This window comes from Haliotis cracherodii, unplaced genomic scaffold (assembly GCF_022045235.1).
Source record: "Haliotis cracherodii isolate W230 unplaced genomic scaffold, xgHalCrac1.p SCAF_4, whole genome shotgun sequence".
NCBI lineage: Eukaryota > Metazoa > Mollusca > Gastropoda > Lepetellida > Haliotidae > Haliotis > Haliotis cracherodii.
Window position 1 is genome coordinate 26279990 of NW_027266297.1, and position 26661 is coordinate 26306650.

The 26661-nt window shown below is 41.3% G+C and overlaps 1 protein-coding gene across 1 annotated transcript in view; it reads left to right on the top strand.

Annotated features, from left to right (window-relative positions):
* Window positions 1-25056, top strand: part of LOC139478963 (importin-13-like) — a 41057-nt gene extending 16001 nt beyond the window's left edge. The window contains exons 11-27 of the mRNA XM_071261684.1: window positions 912-992; window positions 3572-3760; window positions 4359-4451; window positions 5295-5442; window positions 6317-6498; window positions 6955-6981; window positions 7393-7527; window positions 8271-8417; window positions 8921-9001; window positions 9136-9273; window positions 10306-10408; window positions 11534-11586; window positions 12571-12637; window positions 13190-13248; window positions 13771-13860; window positions 14485-14666; window positions 18068-25056. Coding sequence (XP_071117785.1) covers window positions 912-992; window positions 3572-3760; window positions 4359-4451; window positions 5295-5442; window positions 6317-6498; window positions 6955-6981; window positions 7393-7527; window positions 8271-8417; window positions 8921-9001; window positions 9136-9273; window positions 10306-10408; window positions 11534-11586; window positions 12571-12637; window positions 13190-13248; window positions 13771-13860; window positions 14485-14666; window positions 18068-18176 — 1884 coding nt within the window. The 3' untranslated portion in view covers window positions 18177-25056. The remainder of the gene's footprint in view (window positions 1-911; window positions 993-3571; window positions 3761-4358; window positions 4452-5294; window positions 5443-6316; window positions 6499-6954; window positions 6982-7392; window positions 7528-8270; window positions 8418-8920; window positions 9002-9135; window positions 9274-10305; window positions 10409-11533; window positions 11587-12570; window positions 12638-13189; window positions 13249-13770; window positions 13861-14484; window positions 14667-18067) is intronic.
* The last annotated feature ends 1605 nt before the right edge of the window (window positions 25057-26661 follow it).

Consider the following 26661-nt stretch of genomic DNA (forward strand, 5'->3'; position numbering starts at 1 on the left):
TTTGCAGGTCTGTCAAGTACATGCTGAACTGGTGCCTTTTGCTATTTAGAAATGTTAGAAATTTTTATATTTTACGTTTCCATGGCAACAAGATGGACTTAGGTTCTGTGAGGGTAGGGTTCGTTGCGGGAGCATAACCATGATAACTCATAAACCGTTCAATATTTTTTCATGAAACTTTGCAGGTTTGTCAGGAATTTTTATTTTTTACATTTCAATGGCAGCAAGATGGACTTAGGTTCCACCTCGGTTAAAAAAGGTGAGGGTTTGTTTAGATTTAATTATGTAATAAATTCTGCAACAGGGGCGGGGGATATAGCCACGTTAGTGGCAAACTCTTGTTAATTTGGATATTGCGCCACGAGCCTTGATTCCTTTAATCCGACTGTTTTAATTTTCAGTAGAGATTACCATTGCAATGCCAACTTCAAGATAAAGGTTCAAAATTCTAAAGTCAAGTCAAAGTTGGGACCGAGTCCAAGGATCAAGAGAGTGCTATGTATTTTCATTTTGAATATGGGATCAGAGATCAAATTTATATCCAGTTATATAGTGAGGCGGTCGTGACCGGATAAGAGGTTCGTGATGTTGGTACATTTGAGATAGCAGGGTTCCGCTGTTTGATAAAATAAAACATGCATACTGTCAAGTTGGACAATGTTAATCCCATCAAGTGAATGAGAAAAGCTTTTCTCTTACTTATTTGGTGCAGAATAGGTCCCCAGTATCCCATGCTTGTCATAAGATTTGACATATGAGGTGCAGGTGGTTGCTGGGGTAACGTTGCTTGTTGCTCATGCTGTCAACCACTGACCTGGCTCAGACTGATTATTTACAGGTCGCCCCGATACAGCTAGAATACTTCAACAACATTTACTGCCAACTTGAAGCACTGTCCTTGCATGTTTCAGAGGTTCACATCTCTCCCAGGACACTACCCAGTGGACGAGGCTTGCAGTGACCTGTCCTTCACGTTCTGGTACATCCTACAGGTAAACTGTCCTTCACGTTCTGGCATATACAACAGGTGTTCTGTCCTTCACGTTCTGGTATATACAACAGGTAATCTGTCCTTCACATTCTGATATATACTACAGGTAAACTGTCCTTCACGTTCTGGTATATACAACAGGTGTTCTGTCCTTCACGTTCTGGTACATCCTACAGGTAAACTGTCCTTCACGTTCTGGCATATACAACAGGTGTTCTGTCCTTCACGTTCTGGTATATACAACAGGTAATCTGTCCTTCACATTCTGATATATACTACAGGTAAACTGTCCTTCACGTTCTGGTATATACAACAGGTGTTCTGTCCTTCACATTCTGGTACATCCTACAGGTAAACTGTCCTTCACGTTCTGGCATATACAACAGGTGTTCTGTCCTTCACGTTCTGGTATATACAACAGGTAATCTGTCCTTCACATTCTGATATATACTACAGGTAAACTGTCCTTCACGTTCTGGTATATACAACAGGTGTTCTGTCCTTCACGTTCTGGTACATCCTACAGGTAAACTGTCCTTCACGTTCTGGCATATACAACAGGTGTTCTGTCCTTCACGTTCTGGTATATACAACAGGTAATCTGTCCTTCACATTCTGATATATACTACAGGTAAACTGTCCTTCACGTTCTGGTATATACAACAGGTGTTCTGTCCTTCACATTCTGGTACATCCTACAGGTAAACTGTCCTTCACGTTCTGGCATATACAACAGGTGTTCTGTCCTTCACGTTCTGGTATATACAACAGGTAATCTGTCCTTCACATTCTGATATATACTACAGGTAAACTGTCCTTCACGTTCTGGTATATACAACAGGTGTTCTGTCCTTCACATTCTGGTACATCCTACAGGTAAACTGTCCTTCTCGTTCTGGTATATACTACAGGTAATCTGTCCTTCACATTCTGATATATACTACAGGTAAACTGTCCTTCACATTCTGGTATATACTACAGGTAAACTGTCCTTCACATTCTGGTATATACAACAGGTAATCTGTCCTTCACATTCTGGTATATACTACAGGTAAACTGTCCTTCTCGTTCTGGTATATACAACAGGTAATCTGTCCTTCACATTCTGGCATATACTACAGGTAAACTGTCCTTCACATTCTGATATATACTACAGGTAAACTGTCCTTCACATTCTGGCATATACTACAGGTAAACTGTCCTTCATGTTCTGGTACATCCTACAGGTAAACTGTCCTTCACGTTTAGGTACCCACTACAGGTAAACTGTCCTTCACGTTTAGGTACCCACTACAGGTAAACTGTCATTAATGTTCAGGTATATCCTACAGGTAAACTGTTCTTCAGTTCAGGTATATACTACAGGTAAACTGTCCTTCAGTTCAGGTATATCCTACAGGTAAACTGTCCTTCAGGTTCAGGTACATGCTACAGGTAAACTGTCCTTCACGTTTAGGTACATGCTACAGGTAAACTGTCCTTCATTTTCTGGTACATCCTACAGGTAAACTGTCCTTCACGTTTAGGTACCCACTACAGGTAAACTGTCCTTCACGTTTAGGTACCCACTACAGGTAAACTGTCATTAATGTTCAGGTATATCCTACAGGTAAACTGTTCTTCAGTTCAGGTATATACTACAGGTAAACTGTCCTTCAGGTTCAGGTACATGCTACAGGTAAACTGTCCTTCACGTTTAGGTACATGCTACAGGTAAACTGTCCTTCACGTTTAGGTACCCACTACAGGTAAACTGTCATTAATGTTCTGGTATATCCTACAGGTAAACTGTAGTTTATGTTCTTGTACACACTGGTTTGTCTGGGCCTGACTCAAGTATTTACAGACCGCTGTGATGTACCTGAGATCTTGTCTGGAGGTAATACATTCTGCTTGCTTGAGTGTGAAGGACCTGAGACAGACTTGCCAAGACTTTTTACAATTTTCCTCAAGCATAACTTGAAAACTGAAAACTTGATAATCTATTAAACTTATAATACACTGTGGTATTTCTATCAAGTCAGTTTGAAGTTCTTTCTCTCATGATGTGCGGACATTGAACATTGATTCTGGGTCAGCTCAAGTTGCAGACTGAATCACACTCGGAGGAAATGGAGGAAACACAGTAACTGTTCTCTCTGTGTGTAGGTTTGTCAGCACCATAGCCGTGCTCAGGGGTTTCGCACTTACTCACTCACTCACTCACTCTCTCATCCACTCACTCTCTCACATGGAGCACTCGGTCAACCGAGTGTTTAAAGCATTGGCTCGTCAAGCTGAAGACCCAGGTTCGATTCCCGACATGGGTACAATGTGTGAAGCCCATTTCTGGTGTCCCCTGCCGTGATATTGCTGGAATATTGCTTAAAACGGCGTAAAACCATACTCACTCACTCACTCACTCACTCACTCACTCACTCACTCACTCACTCAAACTCACTGTGTGCTGCTGTGATATTGCTGGAATATTTCTTAAAGCGACGTAAAACCTCACTCACTCACTCACTCACTCACTCACTCACTCACTCACTCACTCACTCACTCACTCACACTAACTCACTCACTCACTGTGTGCTCCAGGATGAGCTTCAGGCTCTTGACGCGAGTCAGTTCCGGATCCTGCAGCCGATCTTCCACCGCATCTACTTCTCGCTGATGGAGGTGCTGTTGACCAAGGTGCAGTACCCCAACGACCAGGAGTACGAGGGCTGGTCCAGCGAGGAGAAGGAGCAGTTCCGCTGCTACAGGCAGGACATCGGAGACACCATGGTAAGTACACATCTTGGAATGGCAACAAATGTATATTTGGAAAGGTTTTTTTTCACAGATGTCTTCGTCAAAATGCCAAGAGGCAGGTGGCAAAATAATAAATATATACTTCGCTACTTTTACATCAGATGTATATTCTGCCCTAAGACAAAAATACCTTGTTAATCTTCCTATGCCTACTCATTACAGTAATTCTTATGTAATAAATATTCTTAGTAATTATAATGAGCAAACATTATTTCTAGTTTGTAAATTCTTATATTGTGCTCACAAAATAATTAATGATAAATTCTGTGCCCTGTAAATGTCATGCTCACATGTCTGTATTTTGGGCCATTGGCCTTTTACTGAATAAACATGTCTGTCTGTCTGTCTGTCTGTACACTTGCCATGTTATGAGAGTCAGTGTTTTGTATCATGGAAAGATGAAAATATCAAAATTGGGGCAGAATATAAGAGTAATATTTACTGCTGAATGACATTATCTGGAAGACATTCTTGCTGGTCTGGGACTTGCCTAAAATATACCGAACGAACGTCCTCCTACTACTGTTATTAATGTTCTTCCAGTTAAATACAAAATGCATTTGTATTTCAGATGTATGCCTTCAACATTTTGAGAGAACCCCTGATTGGCTATTTGTGCAATATATTGAAGAATCTCCTTCAGTCACAGGATATACGCTGGCAGGTAGGCAGGAAGTTATGTTATCACATCAGAGAAAGGAGCCAATCAGAAAGAAGATGCTGATCCTTGGCATGGGGGAGATGGGGAGTTCAATGATTAAAACATTGGCTGGTCACATCGAAGACCTGGGTTCACTTCAACACTTGAGTACAATGTGTGAAGCCCATCTCTTGTGATCCCTGCCATGATATTGATAGAATTTTTTTATATCAAATATTTTTTTAATGTTTGTTGTATTTTGGTCTGCATGTAATAATTATACCCCCTGACCTAAAAGGGAATGGGTATATGGTTACACCAAGGAACTCTGTCCGTCCTTCCTTCTAAGGACATTTTTTGTGCAACCTATAACTTGAAAACTACCACATAGATTTTTTCTGAACTTGATGTACACTTTCTATACCAATAGCAGAGGTACAGAGTGAAGTTTGATTTCTATATTTGGATTTGCGGGAAAAATACAGCTTTTTTTCATGTGTTTAATTGGCTTGTTTTACTTCAACATTTGTGCAACCTATAACTTGAGAACTATTTCATGGGTTATTTTCAATTTTGAGGAACACTTTCTATACTAATAGGAGAGGTGCAGTGCCAAGTTTTATTTGATTTGTGTATTTTCTATATATAAAACCAGAATTTTTCATGTTTTGAACTTAGAAATATTTTGGCGTCAAAGTTGGTATTAAGGGCTCACTCTAAGCCTTGTTTCATCTCACATTAATTAATACTTCATATTCTTAAAATTTATGAAGTTTTTTCATAATTTCACTTGTAAATTGTACAAGTATTATTTTTAATTTAATCAGCAATCTGTAGGATGAATTGTGGTGATTTTTTCCTTTCCAGACTCTAGAAGCAATGTTTTTCCTGTTTGGGTCTGTTGCCGAAAGTGTAGATTTAGAAGAAACTGTGTATTTACCGATGTTACTCGAGATGCTTCCCAGGGTGCCATTCAACAACATCAAGCTGATATCAACAGCACTCTACATGATAGGTAAGCAACGAGGAACTACAACTAGGTGGGATCAAGTCACTCTCATTTAAGTCATTCTCTTATGTTTTGCATCAGTGCCAAGCATCTCAAACACATTGACTGATTCAATTAAGTAAATGAGTGTGTTGAGTTTAGTGTATTTTTGAATACATGTAGTGATTTTATGCATGTAGTATATGTTGTGAACTTATGGGTGATGAACGCCCTTAGTAAGTAACACAGGCAGTACAGGGTTATCAATTAGTGAAACCCATGAGCACAGACTTGCTTCTGACAATCCTATCATTCCCTTCATAAGGGGCCTACCTGTGAAGATCGGGGGATCGGGGATCCACTGATTGTGGGTTGGGATAAAAGATTTGTATTGATTATATTCCTTTGGCAACACCATACCTGAGCTTTTTTGTTTTTCCGCTCAGATTAAGCTGGCATGCCAGATATATCAAATACTTTTCAAAACAACTCACTCAACCCCAAGGGGATTCCATGTTATAATCAGTCCCCAGAACCTTGTTTGTTGTAAGAGGCGACGGATGAATTGGGTAGTCAGACTCGGTGACTTAGTTGATTGTGTGTCATCGTATTGCGATGGCATGGATCATTGATCATAGTAACAGTTTCTCTGGCCCATACTTGATACTTACAGGCTGCTGTTCAATAGCTGTTATATTGCTGAGTGCTGTGTACCAGCTAGCTCGCACTATGACGTAGCTGATGACGTCAGCGCAGATGAATGTACTGATGCCATGATACAAGAATAAACCTATGATCGTATCCCAGTCTTTGTGTTTTGATACAGAGATAGTTCAATATGAGAACTAGAGGAAATGCATCACACAAATGTTCATGAATGCATGTATATTTCTGTTCAAAGGTTCATTTGGGGAGTGGATGAACTGCCACCCTGACAGCCTCGGGTGTGTCATACCCCTCATCCTACAAGGGCTCGGCAACAGCGAGGTTGCCACGGCAGCAACCATGGCGCTCAAAGATGTCACCAGAGAAAACCTCGATCACATACAGCCCTTCGCCCACAACATCCTGGTGGCAAGTCAGGTTGGTGATTTGGCCTGTTGTGGTCATATCTCTGTTTCATTCTTATCTGAGAGTTCAAGAGTTCAAGTAAGCTTATGTCATGGCATCCATCTGTTCTGATCTATATTGTAATAAAAGAGTTCACCCTGCGAAGTGCATCAAATCACTTGAGCACCTTGAATAAAAACATGGAAAGATTAGCAAAATATCTGTCGATGCCCAGTGGACAGTCCACATACTTCGCAAGTCCTGCAGTCGACTGAAATCTGCATGTTGAAATCCATGTTGTTTACAAACCGGATGTCTAGTTCGTTACGAGATTTTGATTGAACTATGCGTAGACCATTTAGTCCAGCCATAATGTAACTCCACAATTCCAGCTTAATTCGCCAAGGGTGGTAACTGGACTTTCATAGTCAGTTAATGCCCTTGCCCCTGGAAGATATTAACATCTACAACACCTTGTTTATGTTACAGGCAGTTATAGAGGGAAATTCTTTAAAGGTAACTATTTATTTTGTTTGTTGTTTTCTAAGATTGTGATTTAATAGTTGTAATTATGGTTTGCTTAAAGCCACTGCTCGGTGAGAATCGAATGTATTAATACTATTATGGGAAGATACATTGATAGAGAGGAAATTTGTTTCATGATTCATTGCTCTTGAATTTTAATACAGGCTCCAGGCTTTCCTTAGAAATGCAACTTGTTGATTGATGAAATAATTATTGTAGGTGTATTACAGTTAAAGCCCATTCTCCTAAAACACACTTTCCCAATGATTATTGTTTGGAAGTCAATATATGATAAAATGGATATCACTTCTGATTTTTTAATCCTGACTGTGTTTGACAATTTCACTGGCAACAATGCTGTCCATTCAGGAGTTGCTGTACATGTACTGTACTCTGCTGCAGCCCCGCGACGCCCTGCGACTGATGTCGTGTGTGGGCCAGGTGCTGTCCGTCCTCCCCTTCAATGACATCATGGAGTGCCTCAACCGGATCCTCACACCCCACATACAGCAGTTCCAGCAGCTGGTCAAGGAGGAGGTGTGTTTGTTTGTTTGTTACTGTTTGTTGAGTTGGGTCCATCAACATTCCGTGGGCATTCCAGGTGAGAACTGGTCCCCAGCCATCTATGCTTGTCATGACAGGCAACTGTTTGGATTGGGTGGTCAGACTCAGTAACTTGTTTGAATATGTGTCATTGTGCAGGCTTGGATGTATGCTTGTTGTGAGTACCAGTCACTGGTTTGTCTGGCCGGGGCATAACTATTTCCTGACTGCCAATATATTGCTGGAATATTGCTGAGTATGGTGTCTGTTTCTGTGTGTCTGTGTGTGTGTGTCTTTGTCTGTGTGTCTGTGTCTGTGTGTGTGTGTGTCTGTGTGTGTGTGTCTTTGTCTGTGTGTCTTTGTCTGTGTCTGTGTGTGTGTGTGTGTCTGTGTGTGTGTGTCTGTGTGTGTGTCTGTTTCTGTGTGTCTGTGTGTGTGTGTCTGTGTGTGTGTCTGTGTCTGTGTGTCTGTTTTGATGCACTAATGTACTTGTAATGTACTCACCTAATGCTTGTCATATCTATTACTATCCCTCAAGTCCATGTAAATACTTCCATGACCTTTCCTGAAAAAAAGACAACTTTCAAAAGAACTTTATATGTTGTTCCCCAAACATTGCCATTATTTAACTGATCAGTCCCTTACCACACTTTGTGCATGCATGCAACAAGTAAGAACTTGCTGAAGTTGTTTCAAGTCAAATGATTTGAATTATTACCATCACTGTCTTATTGCAGCACCCCACTGCCATGACCAAGGCCAACCTGATCCTGAAGGTGAACCTGTTGAGTTGGTTGTTCGCTTCCCTGGACACGGAGCGAGACCACGATGGAGACGACGGCTCACCTGAGAAACAAAAACCCAGTGCAGACCAACCTAAACCAGTAAGGCTTGATTTATGGATTTATTGTCTGAATTCATTGCTCCAGAAAATGAGAGAGAACAAAAATTGCAAAACTATTTTCCAAAAGTAATTTCTTAATAGCTTGATAATGAAATGAGAGAAATATGTTGCATGAGACATTCTTCAAATATAAAGCAACTTCAAGGGACCGTTGGGCTAGCCTTGTGGTTAATGTGTTTGCTGTTCATGCATCGGCCTGTGTCCATTTCCAACATGGGTACTATGTGAACAGACCATTACTTGTCTCCCCTGCCATGATATTGCTGGAATATTGCTAAAAGCAGTGTAAAACCCAACTCACTCTCTCTATCATGCAGTGGTATAGACCAGTGATTGTTGTTGACAGCATGGCATGTCCTTGATATCTAAAGGGAGTCCTTGTTTGGTTAGAGTAAAACCTCAGCTTTCTTCAGATCTGGAGCACTAGATTTGTTTGTTTATAAATTCATTTTTATTTTTTTATTTTATAATTTACTTTTTCAGGTATATGTGATATTGCAGCAAGTGCTTCCAATGATTAAAGTGATGGTGTCTAAATGGATGGTTGACCCTGCCATTGTTGAGGTATGATTATTTAAAAGCATCTTGTTATGAGTTTGAATATCCCAGCCAGAAACGTACAGATTAACTGTAGTCCTAGTAAACCATTGGATGTTCTTCAGCTTTGAGTAGTTCATGTCGGGTGTTGATCACTGCAGGCAGTGTGTGAGCTGTTCAAGAAGGCGCTGCGGACACTGATGGAGGACTTCTCACCCATGTCGCAGGATGTTGCCCAGATGACCATTGAGATGTACCAGGCCGTGCCCCACCCCTCCCTCCTGGATCTTGTCAGACAGGTACGTCCATACCCAGCTGTTGTCGGCACCTTGACACTGCACCACAAAACACCACAATGCAATACAATAAACACCACAATGCAATACAATAAACACCACACTGCACTGCACCGCATCACAAAACACCACAAGGCAATGCAACACACACCGCACTGCAAAACACCACAAGGCAATACAACACACACTGCACTGCAAAACACCACAAGGCAATGCAACACACACCGCACCGCAAAACACCACAAGGCAATACAACACACACTGCACTGCAAAACACCACAAGGCAATACAACACACACTGCACTGCAAAACACCACAAGGCAATGCAACACACACCGCACCGCAAAACACCACAAGGCAATACAACACACACTGCACTGCAAAACACCACAAGGCAATGCAACACACACCGCACCGCAAAACACCACAAGGCAATACAACACACACTGCACTGCAAAACACCACAAGGCAATGCAACACACACCGCACCGCAAAACACCACAAGGCAATGCAACACACACCGCACCGCAAAACACCACAAGGCAATACAACACACACCGCACCGCAAAACACCACAAGGCAATATAACACACACCACACAATGCCACATTGCACCACACAACACAACGCAACGCGACATCTCACATCATGATCCTCATTGTGATCCGACCATCTCCGTGGTTGGGTGGTAGAGCGTCCTCCCAGAGAGTGGAAGGTCCAGTTTTTGATCCCCATCCGCGTCATACCAAAAGATGGCACTTGTTGTTACCCTGCCTGGCACTCGGCATTAAGGGGCTAAAACAAGGACTGGTCACCTCGGAGTCAGTATACTGTGTCTGAGTGGGTTATTCATGTTAAACTGCGGCATGGTATCTCAGTGAGCTAGCACTATAAATCGTCCTCAGTCTGGACTACTACAAGCAGCCACACACACAAACACACGTGCATGCACACATCACTATGTAAGTGCAAAAATCTTGGACGCAACGTTAAACCCAATTTCACCTCACCTCACCTCACCTCATTATGATCCAGATGATCCTGCTGTTCGGGACGGACCCCAACTTCCTACAGTTCACCAAAGTCCTGTTGACCACCATCATCAACAAGACACTGCTCATGTACCAGGATGCACAGGGTAGGTTCTACACCACTGCAGTTACCTCCCTTTGACTCTTCAGGGGTAGCATACTGGGATTAGGGAGGGGTGTGTGGGAATGTTGTGTGTGTCACAATCATTACTCAGAGACCCCCGTAGTCAAGGGCAGACAACTGTAGGGGGGCTTAATCACTTACCTGCCTGAATCTGTACATCTTTGCGAGGCATTTAGAAGTTGGAGTACTAAGTAAGGAGCGATGTTTCGGTGTAGGTTCTAACACCGTTATCAAAAAAGTGATGGCTTGCTTGATAACGGTAATAACGGTGATAACGATGTTTAGAACCTTCACCGAAACTTCGCACCTAATTGTAAACAAAAAATGTTCATTCATATATCTTATCCTCACTGAAATGTATGTTGACGGACTCAGGGTCAGTGGATTATGGGCAAATTGTAAAGTGTGTTCTGTGTTGTGATTGGCTAATTTGGGTCACATGACCAAATGTCAAAGGGTGAAAATATGATTTGCATTCCCTGAAGCAAGCGACTGAATCACTGTGTAGGAATACATAATTACTCACCATTTTTTGCATACTAATTAACATGGTATTAACATACTAATTAAACAATAGCTTTACAATATCGATAAATACTATGTGTGTCTATTTCCGGGATTTTATCTAACGCTTTCGGGTCTCGAGATGAATTTCCAAGATGCAAATACTCGATAAAATCCCGGAAATAGACACACACATAGTATTTATCTTCTAATTCATCCTAATTTCTTTCTGAGAAAATGTGGGAAAAGTTATCCATTCCTGAGTTAAGTTGTCAAATAAAACCAATTTCTGCTGTGATGGTTTAGATGGTTTGACAAGTAAGAACAGATACATGAAGAAATTATGTGTCCATATAAAAGAATTGTTTGATAGGCATTTCTTAGATGTTGACAGATGACAAAGTTGACACAATTTGTGGATAACAACTTCTTTAGTTTTACTGTAATGGCCACGTTTCTGTATAGATCCTTATACCGTTGTCAAGCTATGTCATATCAAAGAAGTATCATGATTTCATGGAATGCTGTCTGTTCTTTAATTCAAGTTATTTTATGGGAAATATTTTTTTCACATTCGTATTAATATTAGCCTGTTTTGTTTCAGTACTGAGGGCAAATTCTGATGTGATAGAAAACTTCATGACTTTGCTGTCTCAGGTTAGTAGAATCTAAGATTGTGCCTGTCATTTAAGGTTCACACATAGGGATTGAATTGTGTTTCTTAGCAACCAGATTTGTTTTGGAAGCTGGTTGATAATTCATGATAACTCTTGTTCCTTTGGTTAAGAACCACCTCTGTGGTCTAGTCGATGTGTCAATTCCCCTCATACCGAGACATGAAAAGATTGTACTTGTTGTTACCCTGCCTGGCACACAGCGTTAAGTGGACAGAGTCAGTACAATGTTCTAAGCCTATTGCTGGTGTCCCCCTGCTAAAGCGTTTTGACATGTCATATATTGTTAATTATTAACCTGCTGATGTCATCTTGTATATTTTCCAGAGGTTTAAAGTACAGTAAATCCTTGATTGATTGCAACTTGCTATGCTATAAGACGTTAACAGATGGTACTTGTTACCCTGCCTGGAGCTCAGCTTGTAAAGCAAGGCCTGTTAGGCTCGGAATCACTGTACTGTGTCTGAGTGGGGTGTTCATGTTAAACTGCAGCATGGTAATTCATGGTGGTAGGACCTTGCACCGATGCATTGGTGGATCACAATTTTTTACTTCTCAATACAAGCATCAATCTCAGTCGCACACTTGGTAAAAAATATTGATTCATACCTTAAATGTTTAAATGCACCACTGATAAGAGCATATGCAAGTATCGTGATACATATTGGATCATGAGTAAGGTATCGTGATACGTATCGCACATTTGATGTATCCCAGCCCTAGTAATTCAGGGGGTTAGCACTATAAAACAATGTTAACCCCATTTCACCTCTATGTATATAAGTGAAATCACAGAACATATTTGTACGGTTACATTACAAGCAGCTGATTGGTTGAACCATTCGCTACTTACTGAGCACTCAGATTGTCAGTCCATACATACCTGACGAGAGGTATACAGACCCATGCTGGAAGTTAAGCACTGTGTGCTGTAGATGGTGTTGTTACATGCGTGTTGTCTACGCAGGTGATGAAGAAGACTCAGCACTTGATGACAGATGGTAGTTGTAACCTGTCCGGTCTGTTCCATGCAGGTGGGTGAGGAGTGCATTATAGAGATTTTTGTACGAGCATGTGTGTCACTGATTTTAAGAAGTGAGTTATGAATTCATGTATTATCCATGCTCTTGCTCAGGAAATGCAAGAATACAAGAGTTTCTTTAAATCAGTATGACACAGATACTTTGTAATTATTTCTTTATTACTCATTATTTCTGATCATTTTGAGCTCCCCTTTAGAAAAATGTACTGATCACGACTGCAATATTAGAAAACCACTGTGGTTAAATAGCATCAACAATTTCGTTTCTAGTCATTCTGACCTTATGTCACAATAAGATTTGAATGACGTCAACAATACCTTCTGGATGATGTAAACAAAACTTCCTTCCACTGGAGATCTCACTTGGGTGAGATCAAGAGATATCTCCAAGGAGAGGCTTCTGTCACTGGTTTGCCTGGCCCAGACTCATTATTTACAGACCATCGTTAACATTGGCGTCTGATAGAATGAACTGCTAGTGTCCAGAGGTGTATTATGTAGTATGGTGTGTTTCCAACTGTATGTTCGCATCTGGTTGTTTCAGGGATCATTGGCATGGGAATGCCGGAGCATGGCAGCGTTAAGAGTTCCTGCGCTTTTCTGGTAAATAATATGAATATTGACGACTGCAGCGCTTAGCAACATTCACTCAATCTCTATACCATACTAGCACCAGACCAGACACAACATCCATTCTTCTGGACATTCTGGACACAGAACCCAAACATTCCTCTCCGTCCTCTATCAGTGTCCCCTGCCCTTACCAACAGGAGTTGTCTGTCCTTGATTCCTTCACTGCCTTCTCACCCCTCACTGTGACAGATGTGCTCTTGCAATTTGGATTCTGTGTCCTATATGTCTATCTATATATATGTCTTTTGTCTTACATGTACCCACCCAAACACGTCAGGATTTCAGGATTAAGTAAATTGAAAAAATGTTTGAGCCACTAAATTGGGATTTTGTAGCTAAAATGGGGAGTGACCTCAATGTTCAACAACTTTCATCAGTTACCTGGGCCGACCATGCTACTATGCTGTGGGCAAATAGCTCTGTGTTGTAAAACACGGCACATTCGGCAATTTGACCCAGTTTTTGTGCAACGTGTCTGTACTCTTGTTCCAGGTGGAATTCCTCCATGTTGGATATGAAGCAAAAACAATCAAAGATGTCATTGAGACCAGCGGCCAACTTCTAGTGGACAGAATTCTCAGGGTATGTGCTGGCAATTTGTAGTTCCCATAAAATAATTTAATCTAATTGGATCCAAATTTCTTTCAGTCCATCTTCTTTTCACTTTAACAAGTAAATGGAGGTGCAGAGCCTAGTGGTTAAAGCGTTCGCTCGTCACGCTAAAGACCCGGGTTCGATTCCCGACATGAGCACAATGTGTGAAGCCCATTTCTGTCGTCCCCTGCCGTGATATTGCTGGAATATTGCTAAAAGTGGCCTAAAACCTCATTCACTCACTCACTCACTTAAAGGCAAGATGGTGCTTGTTGTGACCCTGTCTTGTGCTCAGTATGAAGGGGCTAAAACAAGGACTGGCTGGCTCAGAGTTGGTGTACTGTGTCTGAGTGGGGTATCAATGTATCTGGAAACAAACCCCATTTCACCTTACCTCACCTTCTATCACTAATTTTAATCACAATTTTGACATTGCTGATTAAATGTTATTGTACTCCTAGTGTAAATAACTGCTTGTGCTTTCAATCACGGGTTTGTCTGATCCAGAGCTGATTCCATGTCCATACAGGCTTCTGTGATATGGCTGGAATATTGGGGACTGCAGCACCACACACGATTCACTCACTCATTAACCTGAAGCTTTTCTTCCAGGCAGTAGGAGGGGAGTCTCCGAGAGGGGTGATGGAGAACATCTCGGACGTCCTGCTTGCTCTAAACAAGTACCACTTTCCCCACCTGACGGTCTGGCTGACAGAGATAATCAACAAGGAGGGCTACCCCTCCATCAGGGCCACCAAGAAGGACAGGGAGAAGTTCGTCAAGAATATTCTCAGGTATGAGCATCACCAAATGTTTTTGTGTGGATTTTTTTTCAAATTATGTACTGTGGATAGCAACACTCATACACACCAACCTACTCACCCACTCAAACATACACACCAACCTACACACCCACTCATTCAACACACCAACCTACCCACCAACTCACTCATACACACCAAACCTACTCACACACACCAACCTACTCAACCACTCACTCATACACACCAACCCACTCACCCACTCACTCATACACACCAACCTACTCACCCACACACTTATGCTCACCAACCTACTCACTCAATTGACACACCAACCTACTCACCCACTCACTCATACACATCAACCTACTCACCCACTCACTCATACACACCAACCTAATCACCCACTCACTCATACACACCAACTTACTCACTCAATTGACACACCAACCTACCCACCCACACTCTCATACACACCAACCTACTCACCCACTCATTCAACACACCAACCTACTCACCCACTCACTCATACACACCAACCTACTCACCCACTCACTCATACACACCAACCTACCCACCAACTCACTCTTACACACCAACCTACCCACCCACTCACACATACACACCAACCTACCCACCAACTCACTCTTACACACCAACCAACTCACCCACTCACTCTTACACACCAACCTACCCACCCACTCACACATACACACCAACCTACCCACCCACTCACTCATACACACCAACCTACTCACCCACTCATTCAACACACCAACCTACTCACCCACTCACTCATACACACCAACCTACTCACCCACTCACTCATACACACCAACCTACCCACCCACTCACACATACGCACCAACCTACCCACCCACTCACTCATACACACCAACCTACCCACCCACTCACTCATACACACCAACCTACTCACCCACTCATTCAACACACCAACCTACTCACCCACTCACTCATACACACCAACCTACCCACCCACTCATTCAACACACCAACCTACCCACCAACTCACTCATACACACCAACCTACCCACCAACTCACTCATACACACCAACCTACTCACCCACTCACTCATACACACCAACCTACTCACCCACTCACTCATACCCACAAACCTACTCACATATTCACTCATACACACCAACCTACTCACCCACTCACTCTTACACACCAACCTACTCACCCACTCACTCTTACACACCAACCTACTCACCCACTCACTCATACACACCAACCTACTCACCCACTCACTCATACACACCAACCTACCCACCCACTCACACATACGCACCAACCTACCCACCCACTCACTCATACACACCAACCTACCCACCCACTCACTCATACACACCAACCTACCCACCCACTCACACATACACACCAACCTACCCACCCACTCACACATACACACCAACCTACCCACCCACTCACTCATACACACCAACCTACTCACCCACTCATTCAACACACCAACCTACCCACCAACTCACTCATACACACCAACCTACCCACCCACTCATTCAACACACCAACCTACCCACCAACTCACTCTTACACACCAACCTACCCACCAACTCACTCATACACACCAACCTACCCACCCACTCATTCAACACACCAACCTACCCACCAACTCACTCATACACACCAACCAACTCACCCACTCACTCATACACACCAACCTACCCACCCACTCACACATACACACCAACCTACCCACCCACTCACTCATACACACCAACCTACTCACCCACTCATTCAACACACCAACCTACTCACCCACTCACTCATACACACCAACCTACTCACCCACTCATTCAACACACCAACCTACCCACCAACTCACTCATACACACCAACCTACCCACCCACTCATTCAACACACCAACCTACCCACCAACTCACTCTTACACACCAACCTACCCACCAACTCACTCATACACACCAACCTACCCACCCACTCATTCAACACACCAACCTACCCACCAACTCACTCATACACACCAACCAACTCACCCACTCACTCATACACACCAACCTACCCACCCACTCATTCAACACACCAACCTACCCACCAACTCACTCTTACACACCAACCTACCCACCAACTCACTCATACACACCAACCTACCCACCCACTCATTCAACACACCAACCTACCCACCAACTCACTCATACACACCAACCTACTCACCCACTCACTCATACACACCAACCTACTCACCCACTCTCTCATACACACCAACCTACTCACCCACTCTCTCATACACACCAACCTACCCACCAACTCACTCATACACACCAACCAACTCACCCACTCACACATACACACCAACTTACTCACCCACTCACTCATACACACCAACCTACTCACCCACTCACTCATACACACCAACCTACTCACCCACTCTCTCATACACACCAACCTACTCACCCACTCACTCATACACACCAACCTACTCACCCACTCACTCATACACACCAACCTACTCACCCACTCACTCATACACACCAACCTACTCACCCACTCACTCATACACACCAACCTACTCACCCACTCACTCATACACACCAACCTACTCACCCACTCTCTCATACACACCAACCTACTCACCCACTCACTCATACACACCAACCTACTCACCCACTCTCTCATACACACCAACCGACCCACCCACTCACTCACTCGAGACACCAACCTACTCACCCACTCACTCATACACACCAACCTACTCACCCACTCACTCATACACACCAACCTACTCACCCACTCTCTCATACACACCAACCGACCCACCCACTCACTCACTCGACACACCAACCTACTCACCCACTCACTCATACACACCAACCTACTCACCCACTCATTCATACACACCAACCTACTCACCCACTCTCTCATACACACCAACCGACCCACCCACTCACTCACTCGACACACCAACCGACCCACCCACTCACTCACTCGACACACCAACCTACTCACCCACTCACTCATACACACCAACCTACTCACCCACTCATTCATACACACCAACCGACCCACTCACTAACCCAAGTCTATCAAACACTTGCAAACTGTAAGAGGTGACTTACTGGATTCGATGTCATCGTATCCCAATCGCGTGGATCGATGCTCATGATGTCAATCACAGGATTGTCTGGTCCAGATTTGATTATTTACAGAGCGCCACCAAAAAGCTGGAATATTGCTGAGTGCCGCGTTAAATGACAATCAAACATTTAAACACTTGCAAACTCTATCATGTACTCGCCAAGCTACTTGCTCAGTCGAATTTATTATTTTCAACAATTCCTTACTTCACATGTCTGAGGAAATGATGTACAATGTCTCAAGTAACTTCACTTTGAGTTTGTCTTGGCCTGGCCTCACCCTTTGTTTTCTTTCTAGGGAGAAGGTTAACAAGCGGAAAGTGCGAGACTTGGTGAAGGAGTTCACACTGCTGTGTCGAGGTTTGTTGGGGACGGAGTATGCAGCCCAGGCTGCAGCGTTGATATAAGCCCCGCCCTGATGATACATACATTGCCTAACTGTGATATCCCTCCTCTCATTGGCTGACTGATGTCATGTGACAGTTCATATCCAGTCAACAGTACCTGTATGGTAGAGATCCATCTCTGTATATAGAGTATAATTTATGTATATTTATACTTTACCTGGAATATTTTCAATTTGTGATGAAATGATTCTGCTTTCATGTAACACTTTGACAAGAAAACAGCTTCTCCTTATCAAAAATTCAAATAAGGAGGTAGATCTGTACCCATGTCCACAAAGTGATCTTAGCACAACAGCAGTCAAATCTCTGATTCTTCAACATTGATTATGATAATCTTAGTGCTAAGATCCCATTTTTTGAATGGGTCTCAGAGGGCCATTCCACAAAGTGATCTCAGCGCCACTACTGTCACATCTCTGATTCTTTACCATTGACTATGATAATCATAGCGCTAAAATCCCTTTTTATGAATGGATCTCAGAGGGCCATTCCACAAAGTGATATCAGCGCCACTCCTGTCACATCTCTGATTCTTTAACATTGATTATGATAATCATCACGCTAAGATCCTTCTTTTTTGATGGATCTCAGAGGGCCATTCCACAAAGCAATCTTAGCGCTCCTACTGTCGTAAGTCTGTGTTAAAGTATGGTTATTATGATCGTCTTAGCGCTAAGATTTTGAAAGGCACCTTGGAATCTATGAAAGAGAATCAGTTAGACTCTAGTGCTACGACTTTTGTAGCTTCCATCCTGTGGCACTGGCTTAAGATCATCTTAGCGTTGAGATCACTTTGACGAAGAAGACCTAAAACTTGTATTAAGGGTTGATTTTGCTGATCACAAAAGATTGTAAATGTCATGTGTATAGTGTATATATTACCTTTTATATTTTGGTAGCAACAGAAATTGAATGAATGTTTCTGAGGCTGAAAAGTTAAATATGAATGTTAGCTGACTCTCGAATTGTTAACCCACCTGCTGTGTGTTGTCTCATGAGCCAAAACAACTCATGCATCACTTCGCCAACTTTCACAACAACCCACACACCACATTGCCAACTTTTTAAACTATTAATATGTTTCCAAACTGGCAAGTCAATTATACATACCGTATTCGACGTAATAAGCGCTCGACATTAGCACCCCTTCCGACCCCTATTTGCATATAATACGCATCACTTCCTTCCCCTATTCACGTATAATACGCACTCGTGTGTAATATGCACCCTTAATTATGCGCAGTTATATTCTGGAAAAATAGATCCGTTGTACATAAACATTTCAGGCTGTCAGCATAAACCACAAAATTTATCTTTCTACTCTGTTTTTTTACCAAAATAATATTCTAATAAGAGCCCCCTATTTCTAATTTTGAGAGCACCCTGGGCGCTTATTACGTGGAATACAGTATCTGGTGCAATGTAGCTAGCCGAGAGGACATTTCTGAATGTGTGTCAATCAAATGGTCCCTTACTTCCTTTCACACAGTATATATTGCATTTTGATAGGTGCCCAACATGGGATTTTGTTATGGCTTGAAATACACAACTCAAAAGAAAAAATAGAACACCCAGTTTTTTTCATGTGGCTGTAGTTAATCTGTCCTGACAGACTGACTACTGTCATAGGAAAACAACCATGTCTTCTTAACTTCTTTTGAGTAGTATATATTAAAGATTGCATGACTTACACTAGTTTGTTGGCATCTAAGTGTTCTGGTCAGTCATAGTTAAACATCATTAAAGTTATTGTTTGCCTTTCAAGTACAAATTGCAGGTGTATAAAGAATAGCAATGTGATATTTTTTCATCCAGAGCATCAAGTCATTTAGTCATTCATTAAGTCATAAGTGTATGTGTTGAATTTGTTTTGTTACTTTGCTTCTCGTTTGTTTGAAACTTAGATGTGAATATTATGTTGTGTTCATGCTTTCGTATACAAGGTTCTATTTACAAGTCATGGTTGTGCTATTTCTGTGCTAGAACAGAAGTCCTTTAAGTGCTGACTATTCACATTATATATTTAACATTTTTTCGAAACAGACAGTTGAATGATTATGTTAAATAGTGCTTCTTGTGACTTCCTATCGATATCTCAAGACACATTGGTCTTAAAGAGACCCATTTTTAATTGCCAAGAAATAATAATGAAAATGTACATCATTTGAGTGCTAAGATGGGCTTAATGTATACTGCTCAAAAGAAGTTAAGAACTCCAGATACTTTCATATGACTATAGTCATGACAGATTAACTGTAGTCATATGAAAATATCTGTTCTTTATCTTCTTTTGAGTAGTATATTTGCTCAGTGACTAACGTAGATAGCTACACTGCACATATGTGATATCACAAGGCGAAGTCAGTTTCTTCAAAAACGTCAGCATATGTAAATTAAATTAAATTAAAATGGGATGTATATAAAAAAAGACAAAAATGTATATTTAAGTGTCACATGTGAATTAAATTTAAAGCATGCTGCAATACATACTACTCAAAAGAAGTTAAAGAACATATTACTTGAGTTAATCTGTCTTTTGAGTACATGTATTTAAAATGTTATTGTATTAATGATGACAAGGTTTAAATCCCTGATTACAGCCACATCAAGCTGACACCATGATTTAACTGCAGGAATCTTCAAAGCAGCGTAACAACTCACTCACTCACTCACTCACTCACTCACTCACTCACTCTATTTTGAAATGCTATTCATGCTACTGATCGTCTAAGGTGCTGAACACACACGTGTATGCACATCAATATATATCTGCAATAATCTTGGAGGTGACGTTAAGCCCCATTTCACCGACCTCTAAGGTGCTGGAGTTGGTTACCGTATATCGCTGTGTATAAGGGGAGTTTTTGACCTGGAGTTATGACCTGGGATTAACCCCAATTATGAACCTTGGTTTGTCAGCACCATATTTGTTCTTCTGACTTTTGTGGTTACCATCTTAAGGCTGTCGTGCCAAAAACCTGGGTTTGATACCCCACAAAGACACAATGTGTGAACCCATTTCTGGTGTCCCCTGCCATGATATTGCTGGAATATTGCTAAAGTCGGCATAAAACAATACTCACTCATTACTTCAGCTGACATGCCATGATGTAACTAAATACTGGTCAAAGTGTCATTAAACAAAACTCACTCACGCACTCAAAATTGGGGGGCACGGGTGGCCCAGTTGTCTAAGGCGCCGCAATTCGCTGTGCAGAGTTGCGTCCCTTGGACACGCCAGAAACCAATGATAGTGGATTCGAATCCCGGTTCGCCCCGATTATGTTTCTAGGTTTGTCAGCACCATACCCGTGCTCGTGGGTTTCACCGAAGTGATAAACGTCTAAGACCTGCATAACTTCGGGCTTTCCTCCCACATGAAGCTGACACGCCGTGATATAATTGGAATACTGTTAAAAGCGGCATTAAACCAAACTCACTCACTCACTCTAAATTGATAAGGCAGAGATTTGAAGTTCCCTCATATCTCAGCACATCACACACTGATCAACTCACGGCCTGAGTATGTGATAGACAGTGAAACTCAGTAACAGGTTTGTAGGATGTTTGTAAGAAAACTCAATTCCCGTATCACTCTAGTTAATCTGTCATGCCATCAGAATCAGGTGTTCTTTAACTTCTTTTGAGTAGTATATTTGAGAAGGGTCAGATTTTGTGCCATTGTAGTAAGTGACCATTAACTGTTTCAGAATGGTATCCCTTTGATCATGGTTTGTGGTGTGTTAATGAAGAACTTGAAGAAAGTGTTCTCTATCATGAATACTACTCAAAAGAAGTTAAGGACCACCTTTGTAGTATATTTAATGCCATGCCTTGACAGGTTAATTAGTAATATGAAAGAGTTGAGTGGTCCTTAACTTCTTTTGAGTAGTATGTATCCAGCAAATACAGAAATGGATATATCGGGAATCTCAGTTTGTGTGCTTTGATGGTATGATATATGTAATGATTGGATTAGAAAGAAATTTCCATGTAAAATTATGAATATTGTTGGTACTGAGCTAACGTGTGAAGTGTTGTGTTTAATTTAGTGGAAATCATGAGAAAATGGATTGGCTGAATGAATCTTCATTTTTCCTTTGTATGTGTTAATTTGTAAATATTGTCTTAATTTATGATCTAATGGGAGGAGTGCAAATGGATGTTGTACAGTGTTGGAACATGTCCTGAGTGTAAAACTTTGTCTGGTTCTGTGTGCAGAGACGTGTGTTAACACGTAAGGAAGATGGACAGTATCATAAGCATTTCAAGAGGTCGGCATTTACACCTTTCCTGGAAATAAATTGTAGCAATTGTAGCAGGGCTTGGAGTCAACCCACAGATGGCATCCTTACCTTGTCTGCTTGCTAAAGGTATTTAACCTCTTTGGTCATGTGGACAAGGCATCTGACCTGGGATCAGAAGGTATGTGGCTCGAATGGGGCTCGGAAATTTTATGTCCTCTAAACAATCATGGCCAGTTTAGTCCTGTGATTGCAAAGCAAGATAGAAACTTGGGACATGCTGATAGGGGTGAAACAATACAGCAAGGTCACGAAACATAAGTCACGATACATAGGTCACGATGCATAGGTCACGATATAATACGCATATTTACTTGGTAACTTCTTGACAATCTGCATTTCAGAGCAGGTTAAAAAGGAGAATCTAGCTGAAGACACAGCTTGTTCGTAACGGCTAATTTCAGTAGTGAACTTGAAACGCTAATTACAACCCATTTTGCTATATCTGGTGACTAATGGGATCGGGTGGTCAGGCTCGCTTACTTGGTTGATACGTGTCATCATATCCCAGTTGCGTGGATCGATGCTCATGATGTCAATCACTGGATTGTCCAGACTCGATTATTTACAGACCGCCATTATATAGTTGGAATATTGCTGAGTGCAGCATTAAACAACAAACAAACAAACAAACAAACAAATTATACATTCAAAATTTTGGTTCGCAGATAAAGTGGGTTTTGAATGACTGGAATCAAACTGGCACTATTCCTCTCGATACATTGGGCCAGACTTCTTTCATATTGTTATATTTACAGATTTTTGCCCCAAAATACAGTAGGTCGGTAGGTTGAAAAAAATTTAAAAATGATATATTGTAATTTCAAATATAATTTTTATTACTTCCTTTTGAAATTTTGTCATAATTTGTTTTGAAGGTTTTTTTTTTAAGATACATTTTCACCAGGTTTCAATCCTTGTATTCTAAAGAGTTCATTCATATTGCTACGGACAGTAAATGAGTGTAAGATTTTACTTATTTTTGGTCGGGTCGGCAGGATAAAAAAGCCACTGCTTTTATGTTTATTTTTTTAATTTCACATTTCAATTTGTGGGAGTCGGCAGTTATGCCTGGCTTAAGAATCTGGTTCTGATCACCCTATCCGACGAGTGTCTCTCTGTCATCGTTACAATTATGGAGGATTCAGATCCAAAATACAGTCTGAATTTTATTTTCAGATAGTGTTCTTTTTACTCCAGTTTGATTAAGTCCCTAAGCCAAAAAATAAAAAAGTGTTGACTGAGTAACAAGGACATAATCTGTAAGATAAATTGATGACATATATGACTGGCACTGTATATTTTAGTTGTTTAGACGTATTGTGAAAAACTTGGATTTATTAGCTTGTGGTTGTAACTACTGCATGTTATGTATACTATTCCAAAAAGGTCAGGACCACCCGATACGTACCTATTCCTATAGTTGTATGAAAGAATCAGGTGGTTCTTAATTTATTGGAGTAGTGTATTTGAGTTAGGAATAGTTTCTATGCAACAGCTCACAGGACTTTCTTGGAAACTCGATGTTGGGGGGGCCAGGGGGCAGTTGTCTAAGGTGCCACAATCTGCTGTGCATACCAGAAACCTATGGTCCTGGGATCGAATCCTAATTAGCCGGGATTCTGTTTCTAGGTTTCTAATACCATACCCGTACTCATCGGTTTCACCAAAGTGGTACACATCTCAGACCTGCACCACCTGCTGACAGGCCGTGATATAACTGGAAAATTGTTCAAAGCAGCATCACACCCAACTCGCCCTCTCACTGTGCAATGTTGCCAGTTGGCAACCAATGGCTGTGTGTGACCTATTGCTGTAGACCTCACTGTGGCTAGAACACGTTTCTTATGTGCTCATCAGATAAATTAGTTTGTTTAGTTAATTTATTACTTTTATCCAGGACATGGGCGGCCATTCCATCTCAGGTGCCTCATTTCCCTGGTCAGATTGGACTGTGGGCCTTGATTGTGGTTTGCCAACACCAAACCTCTGCTTGTGTTTCACCAAAGACAGTCCAGTGAAACACAGAGTATGCTAATGATAATTTCTTTATGTCTTACTAACCAATTAACTACTTGGTTAAAATGATATGTGATTCTGATAAGGGCAGTATCATTTAGAACTATTCCAAAACCCAACTCACTAACAGGGACTGGAAACAAGTCTGCAACTTTCGGAATTTATGGTATGATGTTAAGTCAATGACCCTGGTGCAACCAGGTCACATTAACCCTTTTCATCTTACAGGTACGCAATTTGCTTTGCAGTTGGGTACCCTTGGTGTGCCAGACCATGATGGTGGGTTTGAATCCCAGTCCGCCCTGATTATGTTTTGAGATTTGTCAGCTCAGTCTGGTTCATAGTAAATGTCGAAGACCTGCAATCAGTTCACTTTACACCTGTTGAACTCTGGTAAAGTATGGAAATCTCGTCATACGAAAAGTCTTAAGTCCTGTTTCAGTGGTATATGTTATTTAAGTTGTACATTATTTTATCATGCTGTAAGAATGTGAAGATGTCATATATTGAGATATTGGAGAAAAAAATGGAAAATGATTTATTTTATCATGGTATAGATATGTAAAATAAAGGTATGTCTTCTGTCATTTTTATAAATAAAAATATGTGATATTGAATTGCGTTCATTTTTTTGTTGTGAACTACTCAACATATTTTAGAATAGGTTGGTGTGAGTTTTAAGTTTGCATTATTGCAGTAAATGCATTTAGCACCAGATTGTATGAAAAATGTGATAAATTTAAAGATAGACAATGCAATTATACTGGTTAGAGGACTGACTGTGTCTTAAAAAAGGCTACTTACTTGGATTGTTTGTTCAGACTCTATGACTTGGCTAATTGTATGTCATCATACCCCAATTGCGGGATCTCATTCTTCCTGTAAGTGGTTTGTCTGGTCTAGACTTGGTGTAATATTGCTGCCTGAGGCAGACAACAACATATTGGACATATTTTGTGTCCAATTGTGCGAAGAATCCTTGTTTCAAAGTTTATTTTACAATTTGGGGATTGCCTGGATGACACAAACCAAAGGTTGATAACTGAGACAGTGATCCATGTTTTAGCAATAGCATCCCATACAGGCCAGGGGACCATTGTACAAAACAACATTTGTGCTACGACTGTCATAAGTCTATGTTAAGGTATGGGCGTTACGATTACATTAGCGCTCGCTTTGTACAATGGCAAGAACAAAATTGAGAGCACGACTTCCATAATGTATATCACCTTATTAATTATGTCATTTGAGCAATTGTTTTGAATAACAATACACGGCAACAATTGGTTATAGGCCTTCATGGGGACAGATGGCAGAGTCGTCTAAGGTGCAGCGATTTGCTGTGCAGAGTTGCATCCCTTGGGCACGCCAGAAACCTATGATTGTGGGTTCGAATCCTGGTAAGGCTCGATTATGTTTCTAGGTTTGTCTGCTGGTCGTGATACAACTGGAATATTGTTAATAGCGGTGTTAAAAACCCAACTCACTCACTCACCATAGGCCTTCCCAAAAACTTATTTCATGAACGATTTAAGACATCGTGCCTTGTCAACAATGTAGTGAGATGTATTTGAAGCGTTCGTAAAATATAGTTATCTGGCCGATTGCTGTGATTAATATTCTGTTAATATGCACATTTAAAACAGTATATGTCACATATAAACAGTACCTATGTCACATATAAACACGTAGAATCCGATCATATCACACCCATATCCACTTTCAGCTTGTATGTTTAATAATGGGTGTGGAAAACCTACAGTGAGGAACGCCTAAAACCAATAACTTGACAGACATGGCGAATATACTGGCGATACATATTCATTCGTGGGAAAATAGTTGAAATTTCAGTGAGGACAGTCCTTTAAACAACGCTCACTTTGTTAATATAGTTTACCATTGTCAGGTATGACGATGTACGTGTATACTACATAGTGCATGTCTGTCTGATGAACAGGTAATGAATATTTTCAAACTATTTGGAATAAATAGACACTTTAGACGAGCTTGGGGCACGAGGGGGGCACATAATAACCGAGGGCGCAGTTAACATGCATGGTGTCTGAAAAATTAGGGGCGTGCAGCCCATTCCAACCCACCCACCACCCTGGATCCGCAAGTGATGTCATTTAAATCAACTACTATTTATTCTTTAAAGCATG